Here is a 16819-nt window from a genome sequence, read left to right as displayed (position 1 = left end):
TGGGATGCCAATGAGCTCCATATGATACCAGAGCTGAGATGTGAGAAAATTACATATTTTGACCCCACCACAATCAGACCACACCACATAAACCACGAGCATACAAAAGCAGCATGCGCAGTGAACAGTTCGGCTGCAAAACACACTGCACAATAAACTAAGGCAAACTATTAACACATTAACCCCACAAGGTCAATGAGCAAAAAGTGCTGGTAATACCCACCTATCAACCACATGACACTACGATACAACCATAAAACTTCCCATTACAGCCGATAATAAACGGCCTCTCAGATAGCAATCCATATTCAGTTCCATTAGGGTGCATATTCTGGAGACACAGCTTAAAGTATCCCAATAATAGCAAACGCAATGAAGTGTCTCACTTTATCATCAACAGTGGAGCCATAATGATATCAAATGGGCACAACTCTCAGCGACCCACGGTGTGCTAGTGCATTAGCCCACTGCCTGGGTCTGCTTAGCTTAGCAGCACCAGCCGGAGCAGTGGCACTGCTGCATGTGACAAGCGTTCTCGTTTTCCCCATAAGAGCTTTGTGCCCCGAGCTCACTTCAGGACACTGCAGAACAGCTAACAACACTGTGGGCATTTTGAGCAGCCAGAGGCAGCATACAAAAATAATTAAATGAAAGTGCATGCACACATCTACAAAAAATTAAACAAGTACCTGATGAAAACCTCTGGTCGAAACGTTGTAGCCTAATAAAACACTATGGGAGCTATCTCGTGTAGCCTAATAAAACACTCTGGGAGGTATATTATTTTTTAGCATACAGAAATAACCACGAGATGAGCCTGAGCTAACAATGTCAACAACCCCCTTCCCTCCCCAGCACACACACACAAATTCACATGTTCATATGTGGCCATAGACCATGTAGCCATGTACAGCATTGTCTGGTGCATGCATGTCTGGTGTATGCATGTATGGTGTATGCATGTCTGGTGTCTGATGCATGTATGGTGTATGTATGGATGGTGTATGCATGTCTGGTGTATGCATGGATGGTGTCTGGTGTATGCATGTCTGGTGTATGCATGTATGGTGTATGCATGTCTGGTGTCTGGTGTATGTATGTATGGTGTATGCATGTCTGGTGTATGCATGTATGGTGTCTGGTGTATGCATGTATGGTGTCTGGTGTCTGCATGTCTGGTGTATGCATGTATGGTGTCTGCATGTCTGGTGTATGCATGTATGGTGTATGCATGTCTGGTGTATGCATGTATGGTGTATGCATGTCTGGTGTATGCATGTATGGTGTCTGCATGTATGGTGTCTGGTGTCTGCATGTATGGTGTCTGGTGTCTGCATGTATGGTGTATGCATGTATGGTGTATGCATGTCTGGTGTATGCATGTATGGTGTCTGCATGTATGGTGTTTGCATGTCATGTGATAAGACTGTAACAATCACTCTATGATTCCAGCTCTTATATAAAAAAAACAATGAATAATTTGAGAAATATTACTGTAAAAAAGTGAGCCTGTATCTGTTCTCTTCCATTAGACGGATGCATAGCAGGAACCTACTGTAGATGCAAATGGTATTCAAAAAGAAAACAAAATTGTTAGCTTAATCAATCTTCTGACAAGACACTGCCAACGCAAAAGCACTCTGCTCAGCTCTCCCTGAATGCCTGCACGTCTTTCATTCATCACAGGAAACTGTGCGTTTTGACAGGCCTTCTGAAAAGAGGCCCAAAATAAACAAATAAATAAACAAACAGAGCAAGACCGTCTGCAAGAACCTATCTGCATAAAACATGAAATATATTGAGAAATGGCCTGGAGTGTGAGAGGAGGCGGGAGGAGCCGCCGCAGCAGAGCGGAGATGGATGCCAAGTGAGCCAGCGAAGCGCTACACCGTACACCATACATCAGCAACTAATGTGCTTTTCATTTAGCTTAATGCACGCTTTTAGCAAGCTATGCTACAGTACTCTGGCAACCCCACGCTTTTAGCAAGCTGTGCTACAGTACTCTGGCAACCCCACGCTTTTAGCAAGCTGTGCTACAGTACTCTGGCAACCCCACGCTTTTAGCAAGCTATGCTACAGTACTCTGGCAACCCCACGCTTTTAGCAAGCTATGCTACAGTACTCTGGCAACCCCACGCTTTTAGCAGGCTGTGCTACAGTACTCTGGCAACCCCACGCTTTTAGCAAGCTGTGCTACAGTACTCTGGCAACCCCACGCTTTTAGCAAGCTATGCTACAGTACTCTGGCAACCCCACGCTTTTAGCAAGCTATGCTACAGTACTCTGGCAACCCCACGCTTTTAGCAAGCTATGCTACAGTACTCTGGCAACCCCACGCTTTTAGCAAGCTATGCTACAGTACTCTGGCAACCCCACGCTTTTAGCAGGCTATGCTACAGTACTCTGGCAACCCCACGCTTTTAGCAAGCTGTGCTACAGTACTCTGGCAACCCCACGCTTTTAGCAAGCTGTGCTACAGTACTCTGGCAACCCCACGCTTTTAGCAAGCTATGCTACAGTACTCTGGCAACCCCACGCTTTTAGCAAGCTATGCTACAGTACTCTGGCAACCCCACGCTTTTAGCAAGCTATGCTACAGTACTCTGGCAACCCCACGCTTTTAGCAGGCTATGCTACAGTACTCTGGCAACCCCACGCTTTTAGCAAGCTATGCTACAGTACTCTGGCAACCCCACGCTTTTAGCAGGCTATGCTACAGTACTCTGGCAACCCCACGCTTTTAGCAAGCTATGCTACAGTACTCTGGCAACCCCACGCTTTTAGCAAGCTATGCTACAGTACTCTGGCAACCCCACGCTTTTAGCAAGCTACAGTACTTTGGCAACCCCACGCTTTTAGCAAGCTATGCTACAGTACTCTGGCAACCCCACGCTTTTAGCAAGCTATGCTACAGTACTCTGGCAACCCCACGCTTTTAGAAAGCTATGCTACAGTACTCTGGCAACCCCACGCTTTTAGAAAGCTATGCTACAGTACTCTGGCAACCCCACGCTTTTAGCAAGCTATGCTACAGTACTCTGGCAACCCCACGCTTTTAGCAAGCTATGCTACAGTACTCTGGCAACCCCACGCTTTTAGCAAGCTATGCTACAGTACTCTGGCAACCCCACGCTTTTAGCAAGCTATGCTACAGTACTCTGGCAACCCCACGCTTTTATTAGCAAGCTATGCTACAGTACTCTGGCAACCCCACGCTTTTAGCAAGCTATGCTACAGTACTCTGGCAACCCCTGGCAATAATGTGGGTCAGCTGGGATTTGAGAGGCCCTGCGAGACCTGACCCATATCAGGGATGTCGGAGAGCAGGGTGCAGGTAGAGCAGAGGGAGAGAGCAGGGAGGGAGAGCAGAGGGAGAGAGCAGGGTGCAGGTAGAGCAGAGGAAAAGAGCAGGGTGCAGGTAGGGCAGAGGGGTGTCGGAGAGCAGGGTGCAGGTAGAGCAGAGGGGTGTCGGAGAGCAGGGTGCAGGTAGAGCAGAGGGGTGTCGGAGAGCAGGGTGCAGGTAGAGCAGAGGGAAAGAGCAGGGTGCAGGTAGAGCAGAGGGGTGTCAGAGAGCAGGGTGCAGGTAGAGCAGAGGGAGAGAGCAGGGTGCAGGTAGAGCAGAGGGAGAGAGCAGGGTGCAGGTAGGGCAGAGGGGTGTCGGAGAGCAGGGTGCAGGTAGAGCAGAGGGGTGTCGGAGAGCAGGGTGCAGGTAGAGCAGAGGGAAAGAGCAGGGTGCAGGTAGGGCAGAGGGGTGTCGGAGAGCAGGGTGCAGGTAGGGCAGAGGGGTGTCGGAGAGCAGGGTGCAGGTAGGGCAGAGGGAAAGAGCAGGGTGCAGGTAGGGCAGAGGGAAAGAGCAGGGTGCAGGTAGGGCAGAGGGAAAGAGCAGGGTGCAGGTAGGGCAGAGGGAGAGAGGCCAGAGAGAGCCAGTGCGTGGCCATAAGTAACCTCTGTCCACAAAACGGATGAACTAGGGGTCAAACAGTGGAATCACTGTGTGGAATACTGTGGAATACTGGCCCAGCCTGCAGAAGTGTTTCATACTACATACATCTCTCCGGATTTTAAGATTTGAATATGATATTCAGGAGTTTTGAACAGGATAGAAAGGCAATTGACTGGGAATGGCCCCAATTTGCAAACTGTGTCAGAGATAGTTATGAAAACAAAGAGACCCACTCACACACACACACACACACGGTGACAAGACCTCAATCTTCAGCTGTCGGATCTGGTTAGCTGCCGAGCAAGCAGAGCTGCCAGGGCGATTGGCGCCAAAGAGATTGATTAACGATGTTGCGGATGGGAGTGAGGGGGGGGGGGGGCGGGGGGTAATATGGCTCATCTCCTGTCCTAACTTCTTTTTCTCGGAGGACGTTTGGGAACACTGACGTCAACCAAAAGGACCCCAGACACAAGCCTTGCTCTGCGTCTGCCTTCGTTCACCAGCCTGTCATAAAGCATTACCAGCAGCTTCCCAAGGACCGTCCTCCACTCTACCCTGGCCTGGCACGGAGGAGACGTTTTATGGGGTTTTAATGATTTATTCAGTGTGCCAGGGAAAACAAGCACAACAGAGATAAACAAACACTCACAGACATGAAAACACACACACACACACACATACACACACTCACACTCACACACATACACACACACACACCTGAATAAACAAACACTCACAGGCATACAAACACTGCTCCTGAATAGCATTTAATAAAAAAATTAAAAAAAACAAGGAGACTGCCAGAATCCATTATGCAAATGGCACTAAAAAAGTGGATACGCTTGACCTTGAAATGTTTCTCATCATTTAGTTGATTCACTGGGTTATTCCAGAAAAAGAGATGAGAGAGAGAAATCTTCTCTGACCTACTGGCACAAATGAAGGTTATGTAGGCGCCCCCATAAACAAGCCTCAACTGAGCAGCAGGCATTTCTGACAGCCACGGTCTTCGGAGGATCTACGCACTTCTCAGAGAGGAACCGCGTGCCGACCAGGCAAAGAACACAAACTGAGCAGGAACCGCACGCCGACCAGGCAGAACACAAACTGAACACAGCCTTCAGCCACCGTGCAGCAAAGATCATGAAAATCTTATACCAAAACCACTAGAACCACCATCAAAACAGAGGCTTTACCCAGAAAATGCTCTGTATTTGTATGCCCTCTGTGATCACATGACAGAAACAAATGGAAGATTCTAAAAAAAAATATGACACAAGCAAAAGCTGCGAAGAATATGGGGGGAAAAGCAAGCCCTAAGGTGCTGCTCTTTAGAGAGGGCAGCAGGATTCCCTCTCTGCTCCCTTGGGTGGCATTACTGGGCCTCCCACAGCTCAGCAAAATTCAGCTCAGCAGAACATTCAGCACCCAGGAGAGTGCAGGCTAGCCTTAGCCATGACGCAGCAACACTAACAGAGAGAGAGAGAGAGAGAGAGAGAGAGACGGCACCCGCTCAAAGTGACTTTCTCCCATTTAAACGCACTTTGGCAAACATACACGCACAAATACACAGACGCACGCACGCACGCACGCTCACACAAATGCAAACATACACAGTCGCACACCATTAGCCCCGCTGGCGAGGTAAACTGGGTGAGTGAGTGAGGAGGGTGGTAGTGCCAGGATGAGAGGTCTGGCACAGCGACAGGGAGGTGAAAATGACTTGGCATGACTGGCATGAACAGGCACAGGCTGGGAATGGATGATTAGGCTCTGGAGTGACACATGAAGGTGCAAGGAGATCAGTGAGATCAGCAAGACAAAAGTGCACACACACACACACATACACACACTGCATATGGTGTATTTGATGTGACTTTGACATGAGAGAGGAGGGTCATGAAGGAATGCCAGAGGGAATGAGTATGACAACAGATGAAGAGTGCACAGATTTTTATTGACAAAACAGGAATCATTTTAATGGAGGGAACACTGAGAAAGCTTGAAGACAGATTTTATACATTAGGAATTGTTCTTATAGCTAAATTTTAATTATAGGCTATTCATGTCAGCATTAAAAAGCCCACGTCGATATGTCAAATGGATTGAGTTTTAGACAAAAGTTTAAAAACACACATTTCGGTACCTTTGCCTTTTCTTTTCTTTTTACCGCCGACGACTTGGTTCTGTTTCTTCCGCTGAAGTGGAAGAACGATAGGGAACCACTTGTCAGGAATGTCTTTAGGAACCGTCATGTTGATTGGCTGTGGAGTTGTTCCTCTAAAAGTTTCCGTTACATTTCGTTTGTTTTGACAGATCCTCCTGATCCGCCAAACCGGCAGAAACAGACTCGCGCAGGTCGAGATGTCCACGAGAAATGACGGCACCACAGCTGCTGCACAGCGCGTCTGCCGGGCACCACGACATTAATTCAATTTCATCTCGTTGCTACTCTCCTGTCGGCTATTTCTGCCGCAGACCGTTAAGGTCACTAGGTCTGAGGTAGTCCTGAAGACGTTCTCATCCCTCGGTGTTTACATTGCGCTGACTGTATCAATTACAAACGCGTTTGATCCATATCGGATTACTTGATGACTGAGTTTCAGAAACCGCATTATAGCACAATACGTGAGTTATCAAAAGCATCTGAATCAATGATCACGAAATTATATTACCGCTCGAACACATTATCATATATTTCAGTAAGTTTCAGCTCTGACGTTTATCAAACAAATTCGAGAAAACTATCTTGGCATGGCCCATTAAACTGTAACAGAACACCTTGCAGCATCACTCATGAGTCTCCTCTGGATATTCTAAGCAGACTGCCATACTATCCATATCAAATAACACTCTCCCTTACTTCACATCAAACAGAGCTCCACCACTCCAACTTTGATGCTGTTTTTATGTGACCTAATCAGGAAGTCACACTATTGGCTGAGCAGCCAGCCAATGACAATGAGGCCCTGACGTTGCTAAGGCAACTGCCTCTGCAGGAGGAAAAAAGGTCACTGGAGGAAAGTAACTGTCAGCCATCTTGGCTCAAGAAGTGGAGATTAGTAAACTGCTAATGTCAGTCTCTGAGCCACAATGGCATCTGGTGTGAGTCAGTTGCACAAGCTAGGAACAGGTCAGTCCTGTCTAGCATGAACCAGGAGGGAGGAGCACTGCAGAAGGGGATTGGGCCAGGCAGGTGTCTGTGCACGTGCAGGAAGAGAGTGTTTACATTGGTCTTGTGCGGCTGGGAGACACATCCAGAGAGTTAAACAGCCTCTCTGGCCAGCTGCACACACACTCCCGTGCCGCCAGAGATCCTGCTGATAACACCCTTTCTGCAGTCGGTGTGGGAAACATCAATCAACTAATAGTCATGCAAACCAGGACATACATACACACATACACACACACAAATAATATAGAAATAAAAGACATAAAACTTTATTTCAAAGTTTAAATCCAACCTTTTCCATTGTTGTCCATATTATTTTGACACAGTTTAAATCTGACCTTGGGGAACTGTGATCCTTATAAAACTAGGAATGAAACTATGCACGTTGATGTGAAGCTCTCTGTGAACTGTGGCGAGTGAATGTGTGCGACAATCTCTTCATGTGCTATGCTGTCCCTCTCAAACACACAGAACACCCAGCGGACCGTACTGGACGTCAAGTATTGTGTCTGTGACAGGCGCCGAGAAAAACAGAGCAAGAACACAAACCAGACCGCCTCCCACATTGACAGATGCCAGCCCTTCAACAGTGGCCGGCTTCAGTCTGGCAAGGTCAGTCACACACCCACACACACACACACACACACACACACACACCACACACACGCACGCACACACACCACACACACACACCCACACACACACCACACAAACACAAAGGGACACAGGACTGCACATGTGCAACTCTAAAATGGCAAACCTTAAGTATAGACTAGACTATTCAGACCAGTCAGACTAGACTCAGGGCCTGATGTACTAAGAATTACCACCAATTTACCGCCTGTTTCTGACGTTATTTGCACCTTAATACACGGCATCATTCATGCACGTGCATTTATGGGAAGGTCAAGGTGGAAATGGGAGTACCACGCAAAAACTGCCTCAGTCATTGCAAGCGCCTCAAGCTTAATCACCCCTAAGCACACTATGTTGATACTGTTTTAGATTTCATTTAGATTTAGTGTTATTTAGTATAATTTGTATTTAGTATATTCTTTATCTTCTACTGTCCTTATTGCTTAGTTGTGTTTTTTATATTACATACTTGTATTATTTTTTCTGCTGTTAATGCATGTTGTTTGTGTGTGATGTCTGTATGCTACTGAGACCTTGAATTTCCCCTTGGGGATAAATAAAGTATCTATCTATCTATCTATCTAACATGGGAGGAGTGCTAATAACGATCGATTAGGTATTCTGCCATATTATATGAAAACAGCGCACGTCTGTTTTACCATGAAATATTTCCGCCTTTTAAAAGCAGATGTAATCCAAATTGCAGTTAAATGCATCAATTAAACTTTCAGAGACAACAGTATTCATGAGCACCAGTTTTCTTCATTGTACTATGTCAAAAGCAACCTTAACGGCTCATACACAAGTATATAAGTATACTCTTTTGATCCCGTGAGGGAAATTTGGTCTGCATTTATCCCAATCCGTGAATTAGTGAAACACACACAGCACACAGTGTACACACAGTGAGGTGAAGCACACACTAATCCCGGCGCAGTGAGCTGCCTGCATCAAATGACTTGAAGTATAACCGTAATTTGATTGACTGGTGCCGTCCGTCGATAGGCTTGATTGGCCAGTGCCGTCCGTCGATGCAGCAACAGCTGAACTTCTCAACGCGAGCGCCGGGAGCAACGCGACGCAACGGACCCACAATTCAGTTCGGCAACTGTAAACGCGACGGAACGGACCCACAATTCAGTTTGGCCCATGTAAAGTGAATGGGATGCTTCTCCAGCACTGCAACGCACGTAACTGTGTGCGGGAGCCTTAACTTTTGCTCACCATGAAACATCCATGAATCTGAATTTTGATACCACAGATGAATGAAGACCCAATCAGACCAATGGTAGTTTTATTTACAATGATGCGTATCAAAGGAGAAACAGAATAATATAGTATAATAACACCGCTCAGCTATAGGCACTGCAAATTGCGTTAGAGGGCGGTGACGGGCTGTGATGAGCACTGTTTGCATTATGAAATGAAAGCTTAGTCAATTCCACGCAATATGGCAAGGCACAGCGTTCCGTTGTAAACTCACTATAACCACTGTCTTCGTACATGGAGCTCTCATGGCGTGGTGGCGTGAACGTCGTGTGTCTGTTGCGTGTCAGTTGCGTGGCGGCTGCTTGGCGTTTTCTATGTCTTTGTTTACCAGAAGCGTGTCTGATGCGGCGCTGTGGCGGCCTCTCTACCAATTAAAACGTCTCTTTTTCTCACGTCATTTTTCTTCTTCACTGTTTTGAATGGAATCGCTTCCGACACGCTTGCCTCTGGCGTGAAAAATAGGCGTGAGTCCTATTCCTAGCATGCACACGTTTTCGGCGCGGCTCGAGCCTCGCCTGAGACGAGTGTGTCACATAGGCGGTGTGCACGGTCTAACCTATTAACATGGGAGCCGAAATAAAAACGGACACGCTCACGCCACGCACCCGGTGTGAAACGGGCCTAACAGCTTAATGACTCACTAGTCTGAGGTCAACTAATTGGTTGATAGAAGCAATAAACAAAGCAAACACACAAATATACACGAAACATCCACAAAATAAACACCCTGCTGTTGCCAAGCTGCACAAGATGAGGTACCTGAGGAAGGCACAGCTTATCTGACCATCTGCTGGTACTGCCCAATACAGCACACCTCACGGAGGCCCTGCTTCACCAAAGGGAAGGTCAGAAGGAAACTGGGCCACACATACTGTACTGTTTGCACTGGTTCTAACAGTACTGTATGTGATGATTTTACTGTACTGTTTGCACTGGTACTAACAGTACTGTATGTGATGATTTTACTGTACTGTTTGCACTGGTACTAACAGTATGTGATGATTTTACTGTACTGTTTGCACTGGTTCTAACAGTATGTGATGATTTTACTGTACTGTTTGCACTGGTACTAACAGTATGTGATGATTTTACTGTACTGTTTGCACTGGTTCTAACAGTACAGTATGTGATGATTTTACTGTACTGTTTGCACTGGTTCTAACAGTACTGTATGTGATGATTTTACTGTACTGTTTGCACTGGTACTAACAGTATGTGATGATTTTACTGTACTGTTTGCACTGGTTCTAACAGTACAGTATGTGATGATTTTACTGTACTGTTTGCACTGGTACTAACAGTACTGTATGTGATGATTTTACTGTACTGTTTGCACTGGTACTAACAGTATGTGATGATTTTACTGTACTGTTTGCACTGGTTCTAACAGTATGTGATGATTTTACTGTACTGTTTGCACTGGTACTAACAGTATGTGATGATTTTACTGTACTGTTTGCACTGGTACTAACAGTACTGTATGTGATGATTTTACTGTACTGTTTGCACTGGTACTAACAGTATGTGATGATTTTACTGTACTGTTTGCACTGGTTCTAACAGTACAGTATGTGATGATTTTACTGTACTGTTTGCACTGGTACTAACAGTACTGTATGTGATAATTTTACTGTACTGTTTGCACTGGTACTAACAGTATGTGATGATTTTACTGTACTGTTTGCACTGGTTCTAACAGTACAGTATGTGATGATTTTACTGTACTGTTTGCACTGGTACTAAAAGTACTGTATGTGATGATTTTACTGTACTGTTTGCACTGGTACTAACAGTATGTGATGATTCTACTGTACTGTTTGCACTGGTTCTAACAGTACTGTATGTGATGATTCTACTGTACTGTTTGCACTGGTTCTAACAGTACTGTATGTGATGATTCTACTGTACTGTTTGCACTGGTTCTAACAGTTCTAATTTTACTGTACTGCGAGCATTAAGACTGATGACTCATGAGTTGGATCCATTATCACAGCTAGCCTAAGTGCGCATCAGCAGTGATGTAATGACAGTCTTTAGCTCACTTTCCTTGTAGGCATGGAGGAAGACAGGCAAAGCTAAGGCCAGGCATGGCTCAGCTTGACCTAATGTTTATTCAGAGCACCCATCCAAATGTAGTGGCATGATAACTGGATGGATTTGCTACACTTAACTAATCATTGTATAGACCCTTTCAACAATAAAAACAAAAACAATGCTTGAACGTTCTATTTGGTTCCCAATCTACTTCATCTACATTAAGATAACATATGGAATGTTAAAACGGAAGCCTTGTGGGGCCAACTATGATGCTGATAGTGGAACTCTCTTGAAAGGGTCTATATATCCCAAATTAATTAGTATGAAGAGAAAAAAAAGTTGTGACAGCAAGTTACAGATATGTACAGAAGACACACACACACACACACAAACACACACACAGTCACTGCAGCTGCAGGACATGAATACTTTCAGCTCAGGGGCCTGTGGGTGCAGCAGTAGCAGTGGCAACGCTCACAAAGAACACACACACACACACACACACACACACACTCTCAAGCAGACCTAAATTTAGTTACTGAAAGGACACCGGTAATTGTCCTACTAATGGCTTGAACGCAAGAGAGAACATTAACAGTGCTCCTGAATATCAGTGTAGGATAAACATCTAGTGGCCCTCTCTTTAAATGCTGCAAAAACTTTGTTCTGCCACAACTATAGCCGTTTATGTAAAAAACTGTTGCTTCAGTGTAGGTCAGTTATTTATTTAGGTCAGGTACCGATACACGCTAATTTAGGTGTCAGTTTGAGCTTTTTGAGCATGAGAAACATATTAGATTTGTCTGTGAAAAGGTCTGGCAGTCCAGCATTGACTACACAAAATCAACAACAAATTCTCACTGACACGAGTTCTGTTCTGTGAGTGCTCACCATGGGTGATCCATTCCAAATCCTGAGGCACTCACCACTGGAGTCTGGATGCTTTAAATTAGAAACCACACTAGCCATGCTGGCCTATTATAGCACGGATACCATGATGTAATAACCACAGGGCAGCCATTTCCAGAATGAGACTGTGAGAGTGTTTGAGAGTGGAGGGCCAGTATGGAGGCTCAGTGTCAGGCCTTGGCTGGATTTAATTATACCAAGTCAGCTTTAGGCATGACAGGCTCCACCAAGAAAGTCAAGTGGAACAATTCTCTACCTTGGGTCCTAATAGGCCTTCAAGGACCTCAAGAGAGAGAAGTTCTCACCAAGGCATAAACACTACCACAGTCTCTCTTCAGTCGCAAGCTGTGTCTGGGAGAATATTTTAGATAACGACCGTTTTGAAAGACTTCGCCTTGACTTGGGAGGATATTTTGTGAAAACCACATTGAAAGTTAGTCAATCTCAAGGTCTGCAATCACCCTGTATTTTGTTAATAACAATCACTTATATTTCATTTAGTTCAAAAAAAGTGACGTTAGAGGCTGACATGCAATGCAAGATTTATGGAAAAGGCAACTACATACTGTAGGTGTGTTCAATACAACCTGACGATGACACAGTCGCTGCAACCCGTAACTAAAGGTATTTGATTAGGAAAGTGAATCTGTTTACACTTAATACACGGAATCGGGTCTCTTAACCTTAAGATATCAGCTTCATGCACTGACTGTGACAAGAATGAGAAAGCAGAAATCAAAGTCTTACCTGGAGGGGGTCTCTTTCTGAACATCTCCACACCACTGAGGTTCCACCACTCAGTCCCATGAGAGAGTCTACACACACACACACACACACACACAAACACACACACCATACCAAAAACACATACACGTGCACACACACAAACACACACACATACACACAAAAAAAAACACAATCGTCAACAGGATCTCAAGGGTAAGACAGGGGACACAGACAGCTCAGTCAGGGAATTCTGGGTTATCTAATCCCTCACTCACTGTGGAGCAGAGCTACACCACAAAAGGCCCTCTGGCCACAGACACACACACACACAAATACAAACACACACACACACACACACACACACACACGGATGCAACAGTCTCACACAAATAACACACCAAAACTGACACACCAAAACACCTCCTACTGCTATAAAATAGCCTAATGCATTTCAGTGGTATTTTAACAGACGGCCTGTTTGATGCATGACTGTTACAGTAATGTCAGCAATGATTTTCTGAGAACCGAATGAAGAATATCACACAACTGCTTAGTTTGCAGACAGGCCATTTCCCCTCTCTGACCGAACACTGAGGAACTGGACCTGGATCTAGTGAACTGGGGACAAAAGAGAAGTCAAAATCCCAGCAACAGCTTGAATATGCGATGGAGGCTGTTGCTATAACTCATTAACGCTCCGCTCTTTGTCACAAAACTAGACAGCAAAACTAGCCTGCAGTCCACCTGAATAAAATAGGGTGACAGTGACAACAACATTCATTCAATCATATAAAGAAATAAATAAACAAACAGGATGTAATGTGAATGGAAGAAAAGAGGAAGAGGCAGCTCAATTAGAGTAACGAAGTGGGGAAACAGTTTTTCCTCGGCCTCGCTGCCTGCTGAGGTACGGGGCACCATATTGACAGCTCTCTCTCGGCCTCGCTGCCTGCTGAGGTACGGGGCACCATGTTGACAGCTCTCTCTCGGCCTCGCTGCCTGCTGAGGTACGGGGCACCATGTTGACAGCTCTCTCTCGGCCTCGCTGCCTGCTGAGGTACGGGGCACCATATTGACAGCTCTCTCTCGGCCTCGCTGCCTGCTGAGGTACGGGGCACCATATTGACAGCTCTCTCTCGGCCTCGCTGCCTGCTGAGGTACGGGGCACCATGTTGACAGCTCTCTCTCGGCCTCGCTGCCTGCTGAGGTACGGGGCACCATGTTGACAGCTCTCTCTCGCCTCGCTGCCTGCTGAGGTACGGGGCACCATGTTGACAGCTCTCTCTCGGCCTCGCTGCCTGCTGAGGTACGGGGCACCATATTGACAGCTCTCTCTCTCTCGGGGGTCTGCTGGCCCATTGATCTCAGTCTGTCTCTCAGAGGTGACGCCAGCTCACACACACACACAACTACACACAACTACACACACACACACACAACTACACACACACACACACAACCAACGACACACACACACACTCAGCTGTGCATCACTTGGGTCAGGAGGAGAGGGCAATAATCACATCACATGCACATGTACACATGAGAATGTGGGTGAAAGCACCTACAGAGTAAGATTATTGTTTTGCACTCCATATTTACCTGAATTAACTCTAAACTAAAACACTCGACTGTGAAAATAAATGCACCTCAGGCCACCTGAACGGCACATGCACACTACATTGATGCATAATACATCATAACAGTGGGGTGATGCTGCCTGAGCGTTTTTTCAAGCAAACAAACAATACGCCCACTTGCTTCCCCGAAATGCAACCCCTCTGCTCACAAGGCAGCCATAGACACATTGGCCCACAGCTTGCAGTTGGTCCTATGAACCATTTGAAAACAGTGCGAGGGTAGACTGCCAGCCATGATGGTGGACAGACCAACACAGGAAGCTGGAAATGAAATGCAAGTGTAACTGCAGACCGCACAGGGAATAGATATAGATAATAGATAGTGAATAGATTAGCCTACAGCATTGATGCATTAATGTTAGTGGATTGGTTGGGTATATGAATATCTAGCTGTTCTGTCTAGACAGGGAGACTGAAAGACTCATTCATTTGAATTAACCTACACATTGTGCATGCAGTTCACCTGATTCCGTGCGCGCGCACACACACACACACACACACACACACACACACACACACACACACACACTGTACACAGCTGAGGTACCCCAATCATTTAGAAAACAAATGAAGAAAGCCCATCCACACACCGGGAAATTGGGTACGCTGATGCACAATCGCTCAAGCTTACACAAAAGCCTCAACTCAAGGTCAAGCAGTCACACACATACAGACAAACGCATAGCTTACACACACACACACACACACACACACACACACACACACTCATGATGTCCATCTCTTCTGAAACTAACACCAACCACCCACGCGTACACACATTTACACAGTCATCATTAGACACAAGAGAGCACAAAATCAGGACATTCAAATCAGACATGAATAAACATCACGCAATGTCTGTGTGAAGTACCTATAGTGATGGAACAAGGTTTTTTGATCCTTGTCCACCAAATGAGACCAGAGAATCAGTTTGACTTGACTTCTTTTCATTCATTAAATCTTAGGGTTGAGGGTCAAAGCAGAAATGTTTATGAACACACATAACTTTTGCAGTATAGAAGTGGATAGAAGTAAACAAATACATAGCACGTTTTCACGCCTGCCTTGTGTCCCCCATGACTGCATAGATTTGCAAAAGGCTCAGATTCCTTGAGACAAAAGAGGTGGGTCTGGTGGGTATTAGCTAGATTGGCGAAAAGCACCTTTCTTGGCTGGCGCTCAGGATATTTTCTTTCATTTCAAGAAGGAATTTGTGCAATTAGAGGAATTAAGTCTTGACCTCCAAATAACTTGAAAATACTTCATACGCTACGAGCTACGTCAGCACATTCAAATAGCTGCATTATGGGATCTGGCGCATATTAAAAGGAAGTGTAACATTACAAACTGAAATGTCCGCGGCTCACTTTTTCAGTCCTGGTTGGACCCCATTACGTAATCATAAACAGGGACTGTAATGTCTAAGATGAACCAGGAGGGCAAACAATGAAATTACAATGCTATTGAAAAGGTGTCTGAAATATAACTGTTGAAAGTTGGCTTTCGTTTTAGATTATGTTAATAGCACCACCGAAGCCCTACTGTAACCCATAGCCTAAATTACTCGAGGTTTGCTTAATCAAAAACACCTCAAATAGCTATGACATTGTATTCATAATCAAGCAAGAGAGGCTAATTATATTGTTGAAGAATGAAGAAATTAGCCTATGTGACATTAACGTTAGCCATGAAGTGTTATCATTATTAAGCGCTCGAGCTGATTAGCTTGTCAGAGATTAGCGTTTACTTCAGACATCTTGACTAACGTTATCTAACCAATTACAAATCTTCAATAACATTCGCCAGGTGATAGGAATGATTAGTTATATGATAATTTGCTTTACAAACACTTCTGGAAAGCTCAAATAACTGTTCCACTTCTAACGTAGGTAGGTGTATCACACCCGATGTGTAACGTTAACGCATTAAGTTAAGTATTCTAGTTGCCACTTTTGCCATCTGACGTTGTTAGCCAACGTTACGATAACATTAGCGAACATGCTGTCTTCTTCTGGTGCCAACTAGGATGATGCTGTTTGGGATTCACCAGCCCACAAGATAGTGGTGAAATGATGCTGAAAATCGCAATGCCATGACAGGTTAGTGAGCACAGAGAGCATAATGAGATTCACTTTTTCAATGACAAACAGTTTCCCCATAATCTTTCATTTCGAAAGACTGCCAAGCCTGACTGTCTGACCCCGGTGTTAGGTCAACGTTACTGTAGCTAACGTTAACGTTATCGTTTGCTATTATAAACTATTGCGGTCTAGCACTACACATGTAACGGTAATGTTAAACGACCAATTTACCTTTTCAGCATCGCATGTCAGCGCTAATGTAATATGAGGCGACCCCAGTTTGTCTTGCTTTCATTCCTTTTTTTACATTGATCATCCTTTCGGGGTTAAGGCAACTAGGTAAATGTATCCGCAGGGGGTTATCCGTTAAAAATGACATTCTTGGGGGGTGGGTGAACACACA

The 16819-nt window shown here is 45.2% G+C and overlaps 1 protein-coding gene across 4 annotated transcripts in view; it reads right to left on the bottom strand.

Moving 5' to 3' along the window:
* The window catches only part of atp8b2 (ATPase phospholipid transporting 8B2), a 67773-nt gene extending 50954 nt beyond the window's left edge, over positions 1 to 16819 (bottom strand). For 2 of the 4 annotated variants that reach the window (XM_076279805.1, XM_076279807.1), the window contains exons 1-3: positions 16648 to 16819; positions 13243 to 13996; positions 12717 to 12784 (exon numbers count right to left, since the gene is read on the bottom strand). In XM_076279805.1, the coding sequence (XP_076135920.1) occupies positions 12717 to 12784; positions 13243 to 13265 (91 nt within the window). In that variant the 5' untranslated portion in view covers positions 13266 to 13996; positions 16648 to 16819. Of the gene's footprint in view, positions 1 to 6092; positions 6819 to 12716; positions 12785 to 13242; positions 13997 to 16647 lie in introns of those variants that run through there. The other 2 variants (XM_076279806.1, XM_076279808.1) reach the window with 2 other exon arrangements.

The sequence above is a fragment of the Alosa pseudoharengus genome, unplaced genomic scaffold (genome assembly GCF_046254945.1).
Source record: "Alosa pseudoharengus isolate Yale_2024_CS ecotype anadromous, Long Island Sound unplaced genomic scaffold, YU_APseudo_1.1 YU_APseudo_1.1_scf_12, whole genome shotgun sequence".
NCBI classification, from domain to species: domain Eukaryota; kingdom Metazoa; phylum Chordata; class Actinopteri; order Clupeiformes; family Clupeidae; genus Alosa; species Alosa pseudoharengus.
This window is presented reverse-complemented; position numbering and strand designations above follow the sequence as displayed.